The 19,443-nt window shown below is 27.8% G+C and overlaps 1 protein-coding gene across 5 annotated transcripts; it reads right to left on the bottom strand.

The window, feature by feature from the left end:
- Positions 1-643: 643 nt before the first annotated feature.
- Positions 644-19,443, bottom strand: LOC111033170 (probable phospholipid-transporting ATPase IIB). 5 transcript variants are annotated; one of them, XM_022313786.1, is made up of 20 exons: positions 19,065-19,443; positions 18,789-18,964; positions 8,906-8,974; positions 6,690-6,834; positions 6,506-6,619; positions 6,278-6,445; positions 5,966-6,208; positions 5,716-5,901; positions 5,529-5,650; positions 5,240-5,462; positions 4,982-5,169; positions 4,797-4,902; positions 4,392-4,730; positions 4,149-4,319; positions 3,904-4,092; positions 3,642-3,831; positions 3,326-3,566; positions 2,872-3,038; positions 2,599-2,802; positions 644-1,887 (listed from the first exon to the last, which is right to left on the bottom strand). In XM_022313786.1, the coding sequence occupies exons 5-20, from the start codon at positions 6,569-6,571 to the stop codon at positions 1,754-1,756; spliced, it is 2,937 nt and encodes a 978-aa protein (XP_022169478.1). In that variant the 5' UTR covers positions 6,572-6,619; positions 6,690-6,834; positions 8,906-8,974; positions 18,789-18,964; positions 19,065-19,443; the 3' UTR covers positions 644-1,753. The 5 variants fall into 5 exon arrangements, with proteins under 5 accessions (XP_022169478.1, XP_022169479.1, XP_022169481.1 ...); XM_022313787.1 differs by lacking the exon at positions 8,906-8,974; XM_022313789.1 differs by lacking the exons at positions 18,789-18,964; positions 19,065-19,443 and adding an exon at positions 15,313-15,782.

The raw sequence follows: 19,443 nt of genomic DNA, 5'->3' as shown, positions 1-19,443 counted from the left end.
GGCGTCTCAAATACATAAGTACTTTTTTCTTATTTTATTACTTTATTAGTTTTAAGTTAGTTATACGAACACATCATAATTGCTGTGCTTTATTTAATGAAGACTTAGAAATGAATGAAATTGTATAAAATAATTAGTATGCATGATTTGATAAGCAGAACAAAATTAATCCAAATATCGGTGAAGATAAATAAATAAATCAAGATCAACCAAATAATGCCAGACCACACATTTGATATTGTCAATTCAGGAACTTTTAATAAACTATATTTTTCAATAATAACATTTTAATTTATAACATATATATTTATTTTATTCAGTAATAGGCTTCATAATATATATTCAAAACGCATTATACTTAATATAAATATTTTAGGGAAATAAAATTTTAAAATATCTGAAAAACATTTATTATAATTAAAATGATGTGCAATCAATTGACCTTTTTAAATATTGACCATATTATAAAGTTCAAAAGACATTAGTCAGTACAATGTAAAATATCTTTCAACACTTTAAATGGGATATCTAGTTTTAAAATGATGTTGAGCAATGAATTATTTTCAGAATTTAGACCTACAATGTTGGAAAAAAATTTATATTCTGTAAAATATATTTTTGTTTATTTTAAGATTTGTATTATTGCCGTTAATAGTATTTATTACTCAAGGCTCAAAAGTAAACAGGGTTTCCAAATTTTTGTTATTCAAAATTATTATAATTATTGTAACATCATAAAAACCTCTCCTTATCCCACTGAAAGCATTTTCCCAATGAATGGAATTTAAATTGTAAACACATTATTACTCTAACAAGGTAAAAACAAAATATTAACACCAGATTAAAACAGGTACAATTAAATAACCATTCTCTGATAACGAACAGCAGTTGTAAAAAAATTCACTTCCTATTAGATAGTATGAATATAAAAAGAATTGCCCCCCCCCTCCCCCAAAAAATAGCATTTATGTGATCAACTGAATATTATCTATTAAAAATATTTTAGTTTTATTAAAAACAAACAATATACCAGGTTAAATAGGATGAATGGCAATCCTACAAATCTTTAAAATTATGTCAAGATTTAGTCAAATTGCAAAAAAATTAACATAATATTAAAAGGTGACATACATTTAATCTTATCATAACTTAAGATCATTAATATAAACTGCAGTACACAGACCCTGCATCAAATGTATTATAATTCAAACGAGCAAATTAATATTTAAAATTGTTGTTTTTAAATCATTTAAAATGTGGTATTTGCAAGGGTGAATATATAATAAATATAAATTAATAAAGGATGTTTACAGATTAAATAGCTGAATCCTTCATTGATTTACTTATGAATCACGGTCATAGATAATCATTAACATTCCATAAAACAAAACGAAAAATAACAGAAAAGATAATAATTTTAAATAGTTTTAACTTAAACCAGAAAAATAACATTACAATTAGTAGATTATTTTTGAAGACGATAGTACTATAATTTTGCAATAAAAAAATATTTATGATTAAAATATAAATTTTAAGTGTTGTATTTACTCTATTCGGTATTAATTGTGCTTTTTTCATTAAAATTGATTTTGAGAAACAGATTATAACTTGTCTTCATAATAGAGGAGTTATTAGAAAAATAATCCCGAAGCTGATTTTGACACTACAGATCCATGTAAGTATATCAATTTTGTTTAATTTCCTCAATTATAATTGTATCTTGACTACATTCATCTTACAAAGCAATTAAAGCTCACGATAATTTAGAATAACTGGGTGGTGAAAACTTTTTCCTTAAGAACTTTAGAATGTATAATGGTAAACAGCTGACCAGCGTAATCACAGTGACTTTCCATAGGAATGATTCGGTTTGTATGAAATGAGAATCTAAACAAATAAACAAATGGTCAAGTTAATAATTAAATTACAGTCTAACTCGCTTATAACAATGCCAAATACAACAAAGTTTTGGGTAAAATGTTTATCAGCAATGTATTTGTTTGGTTTTCTTCCTCATATACAATAATTTTATTTATTTACAATTACGGTGGTTTAAGTATTCCAGAAATAATATGTCATTTTTTAACAAAAACTGGTATTATTTTCATCTAAAACAATCTTGTATGCTTACTCAATTTTTAATTTTGTCCTATGCAATTATTTGTTATTTTTTTACATGAGCTTTGATACAATATCAAAATTAATTTAATTGTAACATACAATTTTTAATTTATAGTTACTTTAAAGAGTGCTATTTAATCAAACATGTTATACACATCTTAGTCTCTTTTTTACCTTCTATCTGATTATGTTAAAAATACGACATTTTTCGGATGAAAATCGTTTTGAAAATATTAATATTGAATAAGCAATCCTAGGCTGGAGCACAATCAACCTAATTTGTGTGAACATTTTTCAGATTTCAAAATATATTTTAATGCTGACACATCAAATTTAAACATATAATATGTATATTTTTTTTAAGCACCCTGCATAACAAAGGTTGGATGTAAGAAAATGATTTTTGAGGTTCCTTGAAAATTGTTATAAGCGAATTTGTATTTATTTTAAAAGTAGTTAAAAGCAACATATACTAACCAAAATAATCTTTGAGTAAGATTAATGATAAAATATAAACAGCTAAACTAAAAAGTTCAGCCAATAACATTAAATAATGCCATGTGCGCACTGTCAATGCAACCATGATTAGTTCTGTGAGAATTAAAGCTGTGAAACTAATAGCAACAATGTGAATGAATTCATCTTCAAATAGAAACAATGCTCCATACATTATTACACCACCTGCCAAAATAAAGAAAATATTTGAAAAACTGTATTAAAATATTATATGTGTATATAGTATATGTTTACCTTGATAAATGCTTATTAAAACCCAAATGAAAAATGTTTTATAAGATAACGACCGCCCTTTGCTCAGTTCTTTATAGAGTTCAGGGTAAGTTAATGCAATTTTAGACAATACATCTTTATCAAGTACCAAGGAAAATACTGGGAACATGGTGTATAGTGTTGCATATCTGAAATCAATAAACCACTAAATTAATAATCCTTGTAATTAACTTACAAATTCAAGGCCTGTTTTTGTTATTTTTTAAATTATATACTCTTTAATACAAAATAAAACTATGTGTCTATGCCAATTTAATTTAAATATAATTTTTTATCTATTAATAATATTACCGTCATAAATAAATTAATAATACACTATAATTTAGGACCACACTACTACCCATAATGAATTATGTATTACGCATAGTGTAGAGCATCTCTCACAAAAATAGGCCCTGTGTATTTCCAATCTTACCCAATCATAAGGAACCCTTGATACAGTGTTACTGATGAGAAGTAAAATACAGCTGAAAATATTGCTTGCATAGTAGATATGATAAGACCTCTATGGATGACAAATTGGCTAAGTGAGGCAGATCGTTTATAACTGTATCGACCATGTACCATGAGTAGTCTAGAAAGGTGTGAAAATTGTGGTACTGAAAAGTCTGCAGCTAAAGATGCTTGTCGACCTTCTACACCAGCAATACCAATGCCTAAAATAAAAAATATACAATTGTTGCATTTGCTCTAATATATATAACAACAATTATTAACAAATTATTGTATACCCGTGTCAGCTGCCTGAATCATTGAAACATCATTTCCTCCATCACCAACAGCAGCAGTTCTTTTTCCAGTATGCGCTTTAATTAGAGTGACAATTTGTGCTTTTTGGGTAGGAGAACATCGACAACAAATTACAGCTGGACTACGGCAGGCAACATCCAATAATTCTGTTTGGTAATATTGTAGACATATCTTAAAAATAAAGGTAAAAGTTTTCAGATTAAAATTTTAGATTAAAGATAATATTTTTATTATTAAACATACTTCTAACGAATCACCAGTAATAACAAGGGCGCAATCTTGTTTTTTTCTAAAAGCATTTAATTGCTGATGTGCTTCAGTTCTTGTATGTACAGGATTAAAAATAAATAATTCCTGAGTTCTTGAAACAAGACGAGAACTTTTAGCAATACAAGTGGCAGTTTCTTGCTTATCTCCAGTTAACATCCATATCTAATAAAATATAAATTTATCAATCAAGCAATTATACTTCATTAAAATTATCTTACTTTAATTCCAGCATTGCCCAATAGCTCTAAGGTTCTACGAACATTTACTTGAAGTTTATCTTCAACCCCTGTTACACACAATAACTCCATTTCACGTTCTAGAGTGTCCACTACAGTTGCTACTCGCTGAGCACGTCCTGTCACAGCTAACCTTGCTGAATTCAAACGAGACTAAAAAAATAAATAAAATATAACATTTGGTCATCACATTATGATTTGGAATTGTAGATAAACAACACATACTTCAAATTCCAAGTACTGTTCTTCAGTTAAATTTTTTCGAGCCACTACCAATGTACGCAAGCCTTCTCGTGCCATATTTCCACATTCTTCTTCTAACCAGTCTGTGTATTGAACAATAGATGACATAACTACATCCGCCCCTTTTAAATAGAATGTAATATCTCCAGAAGCTACATCTTTAACAATTATTCCCATGCGTTTAGTTTCTGATGTGAACGGAAACATTTGTAATATTGTATAATTAAGTATATCTCCAGCAGATGTACGTAATTGAAGTGATGTCAAATCTCTCTTTATTACAGCTAAGCCTACATCTTCAGTCCACTTTACTAATGCAATCTGAGACAAATATAAAGCAATTTTTTTAAATAAAATTATAAGAATTCAACAAATATAAATTTATACCTCGTCAGGACTAGAAGCTTGATAAGTACACTGTGAACGAGAAAGAAGACTTTCTTTAATATAGTGTTGATCAGCTTCAGATCTTAGTTCGACCGGACTATCAGTACTAAAATCAAACATTTAAAATATATTTTTTTAAATGCAAAATTTATTTCAATCATTTATCTGTAAAAAATAAAACTAACATATTGCCCTGCATATTATTTTCAATAACAGGAGTCACATTATGACACAGTGCAATAGCTTTAACAGCATCATGAAGACGAGTTTGCTCAGAGCGTCGTATCTTAAATGATGTTGACCCTTGAGACAAATTACGATTATGTGTAGGCTCAACTGTTCCACAGAAAGTCATTTTTAGTTGTTCAGCAACCTAAAACAATATTAATAATTCATATTATACCTTAACACTAAGTATAGAAGAATAAATAAATTTATCTTACCTGGTCAAAAGACTCAGCACCATAAGAAACAGTTCCTAAATGAAGTCTTTTAAATACCATTGAATTTTGAGTAAGTGTCCCAGTTTTATCTGAAAATAAATATGATATTCGTCCCAGTTCTTCTGGAATTGTTGTACACCTAACTACTGTATCTGGCATCTCTTCATCTCTTTGCATAGACCATGAATAGAATGCTTTACCCATGTCTAAATTTACTCTCAAACTAAATTAAACAAAAAACAAGTACATAATTATTTTTGCTCATATAAATTAAGTTTTGTAAACTAACCTGATCGGTATAATGTAGGAGAAAAGTAATACAAATCTGAACATGTAACGATACCATGGACCACTGAAACCTTTTAAGCACATCATTACGAAGGCCAGACCAACCACAGCACAAAAAAGTAGCTGAAAATTGAAATATAGTGTAAATATGTGATAATATATGTAAATAAAAAAAAACTAAATAATACCTTGGTTAACTGATTAATTTCTATATCCAAGAGTCCAACTTTACTTCGAGGCTGAGAATTATTCATTACAGATCTGGTTTCAGCTCCAGTGTAAACAACCGCACCAAGTGCTGAACCATTAGCAACAACACAGTTAGCCCATAATGTATTTTCTACATCAAGACTCACTTCTTCTCCGTTGTCTTGCTAAATAATAAATTATGAAAAATTAATGATTTAATAATTTTAATAAAATAATAGATTCTCTTACTCTTCTAAATGTCCCTATGAAACTGTGAATATCTCTTTGAGGTTTTTCAGCAAAAATAGTTGCTGTAATATCAAACAAACGTGCATCACAATCTAATTTTTGAGTGTCTCCAATAGCTAGACGTAGTTTCCAATCAGTTTCACCATCCATTTGATCAGTCCGTACAAAACAAGCACCAGATTTTTCAGTAGTTCTTAATAACACCATATCAGCTGGGACTCTTTGATCTTTTTCTACCAGCACCTAATAATTAAATTTAATAAAACTTTTAGCTATATTTCATTAATAATTACAAAAAAAACCAAAACTTACTAGGTCTCCAACTTTTAGTTTTGATGATGATACATACTCTGTACCAATATTGTGATCTTTACCACGTATTAGACGTTTGTATTTTTGTGAATTTACTTCTTCATCTCGTTGCCACCTTCGAATATCATCAACACCCTCACGAAATAATGTGACTGCCAATACAAATATCTACAACGTTAAATGACATTAAGTAAGGATTGATAATTTTTTTTTTACAAAGTTTTATACCAATGGTCCCCAATATGTGTAGAGGTATCCTAATCGTAGTTCAGGTACAAATTGACTCATAGCCATCAGAAGAAAATAAAGATTCAAAAAGAATTTGAATTGTTGATAGAGCACCTAGAAATACATTTAAATTTTAGTTTTAATTGATAAGTTGGTTAAAATATCAAAGAATAAAGTTTCAAACCTTTGGGAGGAATGTGATTATGGTGTACTTCTGATTGCGTATGACATTTGGGGAATACTTTTCGGTGCTTTGTTTTCCAATGACAATAGTTCGTGAAGTAAGTTCCTTCTTGCGGAAACATTTTTGCCAAATCCATTGTCAAAATCTGTTAAACAAATGTATATCTAACAATACTCTACATTGTATATATATAAGACAATAATATAAAATATCCATACATATTTCAATAAACATATTTTACAGTCAAAGACAATTCAGGCATTGATAATAACAACTGGTCAATATCTTAATTGTTTAGATAAGTTATTTATTAACAATAAAATATATTCCTTATAAGTTCGAAGTAAAAGTCTAAATATTTAACTTATATAGTAACTAAATACTGAGGTAAATATTCATAATATATTGGATTTATTATTTAATAGTAACTTTAAGTCTTTAAAACTTTAAAATTTTATTAAAATTAAGAATCAAATAGAATTATTTAAAAAGAGCCAAACGCTCAATCTTTATAGTAAGAAAAGAGTAATAACTGACATTTTTTTAAAAATTGCAAGTCACATTGGATAAGAAATATTAACAATTAATCTAGACCAAGACATGTTGGTTGATTTTATACAAATAAATTAAAAATTTAACAAAATATTTTTTTGGTATTATGCAATTTTTTATTGTTTACAAAATAAGATAAAAAGTATTACAATATAAATAATTTCAAATTAATTATGACCTAATATTAACTTTGATTTAATTATAATCCAACACTATATTTTACTATTGATAATGACCAATTATTATTATCACAGTAATTTATATTTTATTGACATTTATTAATCTCAAATGTGAAACTATTAAAAACTTCCAAAATTATTATTTTTATATTTACCTATTATTTTAAATCTTAGAATGTTAAAGTCAGATAAAATATTACAGGATGAGAAAAATTAATCATTATCCCAAATATTTAATGTAGTAAAACCAAAATTAATAAAAAGTAGGTATAAAATATATGTATGCACAAGTATAAAAAGTGTATTACTAACATGATAGGTTCATTATGTAAATAATCCTACAACATATAATGATATCAAGGTATCCACTATCTATCTATATCAAATGTATGAAATGTCCTTTAAGTATGATACGTCCTTAAGTATCTTTTCTTGCTAGTCCTATTATTAATAATACTTATATTCTCCATAAATTTTCTTTTAACATGCACTTAATATCAAATTACCCATTTAAAAACAAAACAATACATGCAAGAAGCTAACTTATGTAAAAAGCTAAGCAATTTAAATATCCTTAAGTTAGTGAAGGTTTAATAAAAAAAAAGCAAATATATCAACATAAATATTAAAAACAAATCACTACATTGATAATATTTTACTAAGTATAAGCTTGATGTGTTATAAACACGCTATCACTTCAATCATAAAATAAAATAAATAATTCATGTAATTGTAGCAATTTTTATTTTTAAAATTTAAATTAAAAATGTATATAAATTGTGGTGTTAGTCGTGTTTAATACAAGATTAGGTTAGGATCACCTAACCTTAAATAGCCGACTACAAAACAAAAAAATTAAAAAAGGGTGAGCTATAATGGTTTTTGAATTAACTAATCAAAATTTAAACTGTATCAATCTATAACTCAAACATTTTAATGTTTTCAATTAGACATTACAAAAAATATAAATAGGTAGAGAAACAGTTTAATGATAAATTATTATTTAGGGTCATATTTTAATAACGTATCGTTTGATGTTTATAAAATATATAATAGGTAATATATTAAAATTTAATAATTAAAAATTGAAAAAAAATACTAATAGTATTTATTTATTATGATTATGTAAGATTTGAATCTACAAATAACACTATTAGTATAAGATAGTACATATATCAATCTAAAATTCAACTTTTAAATTACATCTTATCTCTAAAAGAAATATAAGGGTCCTATATTATAAATTTAAATTTAAAAAAAATACAAATTCTACTGTTCAGGAATATCTGAAGACAGAATTCATCTAAATGGGTTATACGTTTAAATATTAAAAAGTTTAACAATATAGGAAATATTATCATTCTTAATTTTTGCTCACCCTTTTTGATATTTGTTAGCCCAGCTAGGTCTTGACATACCTAACTTAAAATTTATAGTTAGGCTATTATAATATTATATTAGTAAAATACCAAATTGGGATCCTACCTTAATTTACTTTTTTTCTCTTCTGTCATGACTGTAAAAATATAAACAGGCAGGAGAATGTGTCACAATCTGAAATAATAGGACACAAACTCCATGAAATACGACAAACTTGTCAAAGCACTATTATGGCTTAGGTACTTTTGTCAAACTTTTAAAATAATAGGAAAAACAAATTCATTTAATGGATTTTTGGTGATTTAGTATTACCTAGGTACTTGATAACAAAAAAAAAAAATAATTTATCTAAAAATTCTTTCAACCAAATAGAAATAAGTTGGAAATTGGAATTCTAATCTTATAACCTTAGCTAATCATTATTGTGTTCAATAACAATAGTTTTATTAATTTTTTATTAGTTGTGGATTTTAAGAGTTGAATATCAAGCTTTCCGGTGAAGCCTCATTTGAAATAAGACAACACACAACAATATAATATATATAACTCATGCGGCATAACTTTTTTATTTATATTTTATAATAAATACCAAGTTGACTAATTTATAAAAATTAACCAGGTAAAAGGAAACATGCAACAAAATTTGCAGGGTCACTCAGGAAAAAAAAATTTTTAAGAGCTAAAATTAAAACTATCAAATAAGTAACTCTTTCTTGCCTATTAAATAAGGCAAGAATAAAATTATTATTATTATTAATAAGATTTGTGTGCTTGTCATAAAATCAAACAACAATTAATACCATAATAAAATGTATTTAAATACCAACAAAGAGCTTATGTTAATGAAACAACATGTCATTATTTCTTATACTTTTATTTCCTATTTTAACATATTCACCTAATACATATAATATATTTGTATGTACATAAATGATTTTTTACTATTGGTTTGGTAGGAATAAAAACAATGCAATTACTTATATAAAAATAAATTATTCATATTTTTACATAGATACATTTATTATTGTGTTGTACATACGAGGTAATTATAAATATAAATATATAATATACTTTTTTAGATGTTTCTATCAAGAGTACATAACCAAATGTGTTGTATTTGCTTTACTATATAATGCATACCAGATTAGTAAACTTTATTTTAAGAAGAATCAGTTTTACTTTGTTATTTTTATAATTTATGAGGATGAATTGATCACATTTAAAGGTGAGCTTATTACCCATAATCCCTAGTACAATTTTGATTAATTTTATTTTGAAGTATCTAGCAAGTTATGAGCATTTTAAAATAATTTAAACTTGCTACAAAATGAAAGCATAAAAAAACTAACTTAAGCCAACCAATGAAGGCTAGATAATATTCCTAACTTTTAAATTGACAATCGATCAATTCACTCTAATATTAAAAAAGACAGAGTAAAATTGATCCTTCTTAACGTAAAATTGACTATGTTGAGCATTAGTAAGATGGAAATATAACACACACGGATACAATGTCCCCTTAAGAAATTGGTTTTAAATTCTTATGAATTTTGTCAATTTGTTTAATTCAGATGCTCACTTAACTCTATTTTAAGAATAATTGAGCAGCAGATAAAAACTAGTCTTGGTCCACACCACCCAAATGACTGAGAGTGGTAGCTACTAGCTACTCAAAAGCAAAAAGAAGTCCAGACATCATTATTCATGCACATGGCGATTTATTGTTATTTAAAATTGTGTGTACTGTATATAATATACCTAGTATTATTTTAAACCAATTTCTTAACTAAGTATAATTCTATATAGTTTTAGTGTCTTCTTAATTTTGGACAAATTGAATGTCATCCCTATAATGACTAACTACTTTTATGTATCCCGTGTGTCCATGTAGTGTGTATTAAAATAGGAGAAAAACATTATATTTTTGAACTTTTTTATATGTTGAATATTATGTCTTACATTTCTTTTACAATGGTTTTAGAACACATTTTCCAGTATCAATAATATAATAATTAGAATATTTATATAATACTGAGTAACTAATGCAAGACATTATATCAAGTTCAAATTTAATATTTTTAAGCATAATACAAATTTAATAATTAGGTAATTCAGTACGTTAAATGTAAATATTATTATTTATAATCATTTTACAAAAATTTGGTACATATAATATTAACGCTCTACTACTTTAGAATACTAAGTATTCTTGTTCGATTTACATAAAGTAAATTTGAATGAGGTAAGTATGGGCAAGTGCATTCAATGCTAGTTTACTGTTATGACCAAAAATATTATCATATTAAATAGTAGGTAAAAAATATTAAAATTTAAAATTTAAACATATTTCTACCTCAAATTAGCAATAAACATATATGAAACATGATTCACTTTGAGAGTGATCTACAAAAATATAAAATAAGAACCTATTTTGATTTTATTTCGTACTAATATATAAGATTTATCTAAATACATGTAGTTATGTATGTATAGTATATTAATTATAATTGTATCAAATTTTCTTATTTTAAATATTAAAAAATATGCATAAGTAATAAGATTCATGTGATTAGTAGGTAACAAAAAACTATCAGATGCATAGAGATAAAGTTACATAATATGATATCTACAAAATATTTTAAAATAATGAATTGTATGCAAAATTAAAATGTGATAAATGTAATTTCAGTATAATCTATCATTTAATTCATTTTACACTTCATTCCTCATAATATTAAATAAGACAAAGTAGGTACATACATTAGTTTGTTTTGCTTATGACAGAAATATTAGTCCACTTTTCAAATGTACACAAATGAAAAAATATTAAAAATCCATAAACAGGACTTAGAACTATACAAAACATAATTATTATAATTTACTTACAAATAGTACAGAATAGGGAATTATTTTATATCATAAAGAAAAATAAAGAACTAATATTGATAATCACATACGAGTCACATATTACTGTAATACTGTTTATTGATTAACGTGTGGGTATGAGTGTATGACACATTCATCATATCTTCTCCCTTCCTAAATGTAAATAATATCATAACCACCTGATAGAAAACAATTCTAGTTTAATTTAATAAATATTATAACAAATCAACATATTTAGTAGACATAAGTACCAATTCAATCATTTAACATTAGTATCAAGAGTAAAGACTTTATGTGCTTAAGTATCATTGAAATATGCACTTTTTATTTTTATTACTATGCCTACATTTTACAAATATAACTTAAATAAATTTCAATGAATTTAAAACATTTAGGTTTATTCGAGGGTTTCTTTTAATACATATTGACATAGGTATTGTTATATTAAGTACCTATTTATTGAGGTGTTTAAGGATGATAATGCAGCATAATATTAATATCATATGATGGTGTATGTAGTATGTAGTATCTACTATCTGTAGGGGTAAATTTTTAACTAAATTGATGATATTTGATGTAAATAAAAGAAAAAATCAACAATGAAAAGTCCTAGCACATCACATTTAGTCTCAAACAAAATACAGTTCCCCCAGTAACTCTAAACAATAAAATCATTCCTCAAACATCCAACGTACGTTACCTAGGTTTAACACTAGATAAATGTTTAACCCGGGCCGAGCACTAAAAAAAACGAATCTAATTAAACATCAGACGAAAGTCCCTCTATATGCTCCTTGGTAAAAATTCTACAATTAGCCTAAAAAACAAACTCCTATTATATAAAACTCTGCTAAAACCGATGTGGGCATATGGAATCCAACTATGGAGTTCTGCTAAGAAGTCAAATATTAATAAAATACAACGTTTTCAATGTATAACATTACAAATGATTACAAAAGCATTTTTTTACATCTCAAATCACACACTTCATACCGATTTAAATATCCAAACAGTTCTAGAGGTAGCAAAATCATCCTACAAATTATTTTGCTCCCATCTAGCAAACCATTAAAACCCTCTGACCCTTGCCCTCGACTCTATCAACATACCTGGTGACCCGCCAAGAAGGCTGAAAAGAATCTGGTGCAGAGACCTAGCAATAACATAAAAAAAATTAATAACTCTCATTACCCACACAAAATCCCTCACACTATAAGTACTACTGTTGGGTAGTTCCTTAAACTCATGTAAACTCATGTAAAAACACATAAACACTGCATATATGCCTATTGTAAACTAACCTTACAGATTGTATATTTTCCAAATAAATGTTAAAAAAAAAATTGAATGTAAATTATGACATAATTTTATTGATACCATATGAATAATACGTCAAAATATATCATTTTATAGAATACAAATATAAATCAAATACCTATACTTGAATCTAGGCACAAAAATGTTTGTTTCTAAAGTACATAATATATGAAACAAATGTAATTCAATGAGCAGATAACTTATAAGTCATGGGTGGTATTATTGATTTTTTTGTCATAAACAATAAATATATTTTCATTAGAAATAAAAAATTTAGACTTTTTTTTTTATTTTAAGTTTTATATTTGAATATTTAAAATTGTTTATAATATATATATTATATAATTTTAAATTTTATAACTAGATATCATGAAAATGGATTTGTCTTAAGTCAGGTCTCAAATATGTCCTTTACAAATATAAATGCAAAATATTAATGCAAATGTCAGTCTCGAGACTTGATTATTATGGTGATTATCTTCTATCAAAGTATGAAAAATAAAACAAGGAATTCAATTTTAAAACTATGCAAGTATTGGTGTCTTGTGACCAAGAAGTGGAAAGTTTGTTAAAATTGTTGAAAGCAATTTAGATCAGTACTTAATAAATTAAGACATATGTATAACATATAGTATGGTTAGTACTCAACACCTATAAATTATAACCTCTTCAATAATTCCAATAACTAATAAGTGATATCTAGGCATGGAAGTTTTGTTTAGTTAGTTAATAGATTTGAATACTCATATTCAATTTCATATAATTATTTTAATCATCAAAGCTTGTGTTACATAATTAGAATTTTCAGTTATTTTACATATATACAGAGATAGTTATTGATATTAGCCTAATAATTTGAAAATACTTGCGACGTGAAGCAAGGTTACTGTTATTTCCAGGATACCCACAGCGTTATTAAAATGCATAAAATACGAGGAAATATAACCTGCAAAGCCTATTCATGCCCCTTATCCACTTTCATATATGTCCACGTACAATAAGTATGTATAGGAACTATGTTGTTGCAGCGATAGACATTAATATGCCTGAAAAAGATTGACCAATACATTTTGATAAATTTTGAATTGGAAAAATAAAAAGCAAGTCGTCGATGACGGGAACAAACCTCCTACGAAAAAAAGTGTAGTTATCAAGAAACACAAAAAAACGTTTAAATTAAAAAAATCACATCAGAGCTATTAATATATGATTTATAGTTGGTAACATATTGGAGGATTTTTCTATGATGGAAATAGCACATAGGAGGTATTTCTCATAGGAGAAATTGTTTATTAATTTTCATTAGTTCTACACTTCTACAATGCAGATAGCACATAGATATTTTATCAATAAATAGCTTACTTTTTTTGGCTCCGGAGATACCAAAACCTCAAAATTATAAATTTAGCACATAGGAGATTTATTTCCATCAACCAAAAAATTTTAGGTACTAACTACAGTTTAACTCGCCTACAGTGGATACATATTAATACCACTGAAGTTTAACTGATCGTTGCTGCATAAAATCCAGATAGAAATTAGTAAAATTAAAAATGTCAGTAAATTGTTAAGTACCTAATATTATATTAATAAACATATTGTGAGGAAAAGAGATTAGGTATATTAGTAATTTTATTTTATGCTATGATAATACCTATTCGAATCAAATTATTAAAGGTACCTATAAATAATTTCTAGGAACTGGGTATTTTATTTTTTGTAATGCATTAGGTACTCCTATAATTTAGTTTGAACATATGGCCTATTAATTAGGTACAACAATAAATAATATGTTTACCTAATGCATGAAAATGTGGATGAATATAAAAATTATCAAATGAAAATTTTAAACTTTTAGGTGTACTTATAATAAATTATTATTAGATACCTACAACTTATCTATTTTGTATATTTAAAGGCTGTGATGTCATGTTAAATTATCACAATTGATCAGCATGCCTGCCACCGAAATGACAAACATTGCAACATATAGGGAGGTTGAAAAATAAAGCTAAACATGTAGAAGAAACAAGTAATATCGAGGGCAATATTATAATTGTTGTAAAAACCTACAAGAGGCTGTGGAGACTGTATTATTTATTCCCGACAGGTATTTTCTGACTGGGTCGATATAAATAAGAGACAGACAAATAGGGAAGGTACATAACAAATGTTTATTTATTGAATTATTTATAAAATGAGGTTTTAGCTAACAGATATTAATCATCGTTTACAATTGCGCAATACGGACAACGGGAGATTTTGATGGGTGGGTGGCAGAGAGAGGTGTTTCAGTGTTTGTGTCAAACCTGTTGAAGACGTTATTATTTTCCCGAGGCTTGTTCAAAAGCGGAATGTCCTCTTTGACGGTTAGAGTGGTCGTGGATGAAGACGAGTTCATTTCCACCAAACAGACACCGGCACCGGTGGGCGAATCCATAAAATCAATCACATAATTCTGCGATTGCGCCCGTTATAGACGGCGGCGGCGTTGACGACCTACACAAAGCTCTACGCGGCGCACGGCAGAAAATAAAAAATAATATGAGATCGTACACACACCAAGAAGGGTAACGGGCCACGAGAAAAATATCAAGATCGTTATTTTTTACGCCGCAGGTATTAATTTATTTTTCGGTTGACGCGCAAATCGTTTTCAAAGCGTTCACAAAGAGTCGTCGTACGATACGATATGGACGGATCAACGACTATGTAGAAAAAAACTGACAAGCTCGACCGCAGATCGGACGGCCACTGAACAGTGAACTGCCTGAACCGCAGCTTAGCGGCGACGTTGCGACGAGTGCCGAGTAGTTTTGGCGGGGAAGGAGAAGTGGTCCGAGGGGCAGTAGGACGTGGCGGCGGCGGCAACAGAACTACGGACACAGTCCCGTTCTTGTTCTTCGGCGCAGGCGAATCACCGACCGAACGACCAACGAGTCGATATTATCAACGCGCGCGAATGTCAAGGTTCAATTCATGGCATGAAAGCACTACGCCACTTCATTATCATCGCCGCCGGTTATTCCATGACCAACGCCGCCGTTACCGTGATAAAAAAAAAAAACGTCCAATACGAGTCATGAGTCAATTACTCGATGTTAATTATTTAATATTATTCGTTGATATTATTTATAATATTAAATTAACATTTTAGTCCAATTCGTCAGTACCCAGTAATGAATAAACCGTATAAACGGTACGTCGAGCGTTGCGTTCGTTTTTTAAAATATAGTAATAGGTGTTGATATAAATAATAGGTACCTATTCACAATGACGCACCTCTATATAGTCTTCGATGTTTCACCTTGTAGTTTCCAAACATGAAGACATGTTTGTCTTTAACCTATCAATTACGGAATTTATTATATTTAAAAATTAAAAAAAAAAATATTATACTATTCAAATACTTATAATATTAAAACAATGTTTTGGAATCAAGTCTTACATTATAATGAATAGATGTATGTTGTATAACTAAGGTCTTATTAATAACCAACAAGTGCGATTCGAATACGAACATGCACGACGATGATGCCAGGCACGTCTATAGAAATCTAAAGCTGTGATGCCGGACTAGAAAGAAAATTGATTCATTTAATGAGCCAATAAAATATAAATATTGTTTTAAGGACCATTAGTTTAGTATTGATTCATTAAATGTTTATTTTTAGAGAATTCCATCACTTAAATACTTGTACAATGAAACCTTCCCTGACTAGCAACTCCAAATAGCGTTTTTTTCGGAAACATACTACAAATTTTCTACAATCTGAAAGATCTGAATTATTCAGGCAAAAATTTCAGATACCGAGTGTCCGGTATTTAGAGGTTTCACTGAAATGTCACTAATACGTCATTATTGAGAGGGAATCAAGATAAAAAAAATGTTTCTTAACAATATCAATATACGAAATTATTGGCAGCATTGAGTTACATCTATGGTTTTTATTACCTATGGTTATATTTTTATTAATTATTATAGTCATATTAAAATAATACTTTAGGTCTATATTATTATTATACTGTTACTTTATTTAGTAGGAATGTAAATAAATAAGGCATAGTAATAATTTTCAAGCGGTTTTTTTTTTATAACAAGTGAAACTATTCTAACCTTTAAAAACAAATTTTCCAATAGCCCAGTGTCATCATTGCGAGGGGCAAAGGTATCATTTCCCCCCCCCCCCCCCAATAAGATAGTCCAAAAATACAAATCTTTGAATATTCTTAAGCTAAGAAAGAATGCAATATATTTAGCATAATATTGTAATATCAAACAATTTTTTTCCTCAAACTATTTCATAAAAGTTTACATTTATTTTATGGTTTCTCTTGTATCATATATTAGTATTTAGTATTAGATATGTTGATGTATTATCAATACTCAATGAAATAGTTTAACATAGTGGAAGGGCCAACTTCACCAGCTCATCAATGTTATCGCATTAAGTTATTCGTTGGTTATTATTTATTATTCATCAAATATAAAATAAATGTAAATAATATCTATACTAGTTAGTAGTTATTTTCTTAAACTCTACTTATAGCACTTTTTCATTAATGAACTCTTATATAGGTTCTTAATACTATTTAACAATATGGGTACCCAGCACCTGCAATTTGTTTCTAAGCTAATAAAATGAATAAGACTAACCCGAGGGGAAGGGGGGTCAGGTTTTTAATTTTGATGAATAAATTATTTTGACTCTCCAAGATTTTTATACAGTTATGCGAATGCAATAACCAATAGGCAATACTATAGTACATAGTGTATTACTACTATTACTAAATGTATGAATGATTGAGAATTAAAATAATTTGTTTTGGTTCCCTCTAGTGCCTATAGAGCATTTTGGGATATTTCAAATTTCAGTAATTACACTCGCAAACGTTGCTGGTTGTAACATTGATAGCAATAAAATTAATAATAACAAGTGAGAGACGAGACACGAGTGATTAGTGAGATCGGTCATCTATCATCACAAACTAAGATAATACACCTCAAATGTATCTTTGTCCATGATTCCCATTATGGTTTATAGAAGACCACAATAAAAATGACACTGTCATTATTCTTTAACCACAACATCTAAAGACGTAACCATGTAATATGAAAAAAAAAAATTTATATTCAGTTAATATTATATGGGTTCACATAGTTAAACTATCAAATTTAAGTAGATATTTAATACATTTTTTGATGTCCTGAACAGCAGTACACATAAAGTCAGAAGGAACAGTCTAATTTTCAGTTACTACATTTAATCTATTCTTTGGTTACTACTTATTATACTACTATGCTATTTATACTATTCTACTTCTAGGTATTTCTAATATTATTACTGATAATTCAGAGACTTAATAACGTTTATTATGTCACTCTATGTTACTACTCAGTAACACTCACTATTCACTACTATTGTTTTGTTTATGCCTTAATTCAAAGTTTACTGTTGTTAATTGGAATTCACTATTTTTAGTCAATAGTAATCTCTAATCAGTAATATAAATTGTAAGTGTATAACTGATGTAAAATGTACTTATTTATACTTTTCTTACTATTTTTGAAATTTAAAAACACAACTTACCTATTAAGTATTTTGAATATTATATTTATACAAGCTTTTAGGTACCCTAAATATACTCAAATATTATAATAAAATAAACCCATTAAATTGGCAGTAAAGTTAATGTTTCCAAGCCAAACTAAACACACTGCAAAACACTCGTAAAAATCCACCAATGTTCATTGCTATAGTATTGTTATTTATAAAATACTCACCCACAAAAAAGGAGTGAAGAGACCCTAGCCCATCTGCTTTTGTAGTAGACGTTGTGCTTCTTAAATGGCGTCATGTCATCACTGGACAAAAAGCAATCGGAGTCATCTCCATCGAACTGTCTCTCCGCTTGGCTTAATAACAACGGTATACTCTCTGTCTGCAGGCTTTTTTTCACCTAAAAGTGAAAGACGAAAATCCGGATTTAAACTGGAGTTGGCAATACCAGAGGACTTGCAAATATGTAATTATGTTTACTATGGCTTCGATATACTCACTCGTTTCATTTAAGTACAATGTTGTAATTTTGTCAAAAATCGAAATAAACATTTTAATGAATATTTCAATGAACGGAATGCCGGCTGTCCATTTCACGGGAAATGTATAGTATAGGTCACGTACAATAAAATATAAATACAAAAAATGACAACTGAAAACAATCGTCTAATGTTTTTATTATTATCATTTATTACAAATTCGAAGTACTAAACTCAGAAAAAAAAATTATAAAAAAAAATTCGATATACAGACTATGTATTACAAGTTACAACTGTTTGGATTACAAGAGTTGGATATCTGATTAGGGATATCACGTTAAGCTGCTGTACAAATTGATATTGAACATTTCGATCCGTCAGTCAGTAAAGCATGTAAGCA

This window comes from Myzus persicae, unplaced genomic scaffold (genome assembly GCF_001856785.1).
Source record: "Myzus persicae strain clone G006 unplaced genomic scaffold, MPER_G0061.0, whole genome shotgun sequence".
Taxonomy (NCBI): Eukaryota; Metazoa; Arthropoda; class Insecta; order Hemiptera; family Aphididae; genus Myzus; species Myzus persicae.
Note: the sequence above shows the minus strand (reverse complement) of the source record. Positions and strands in the feature narration are given on the sequence as shown.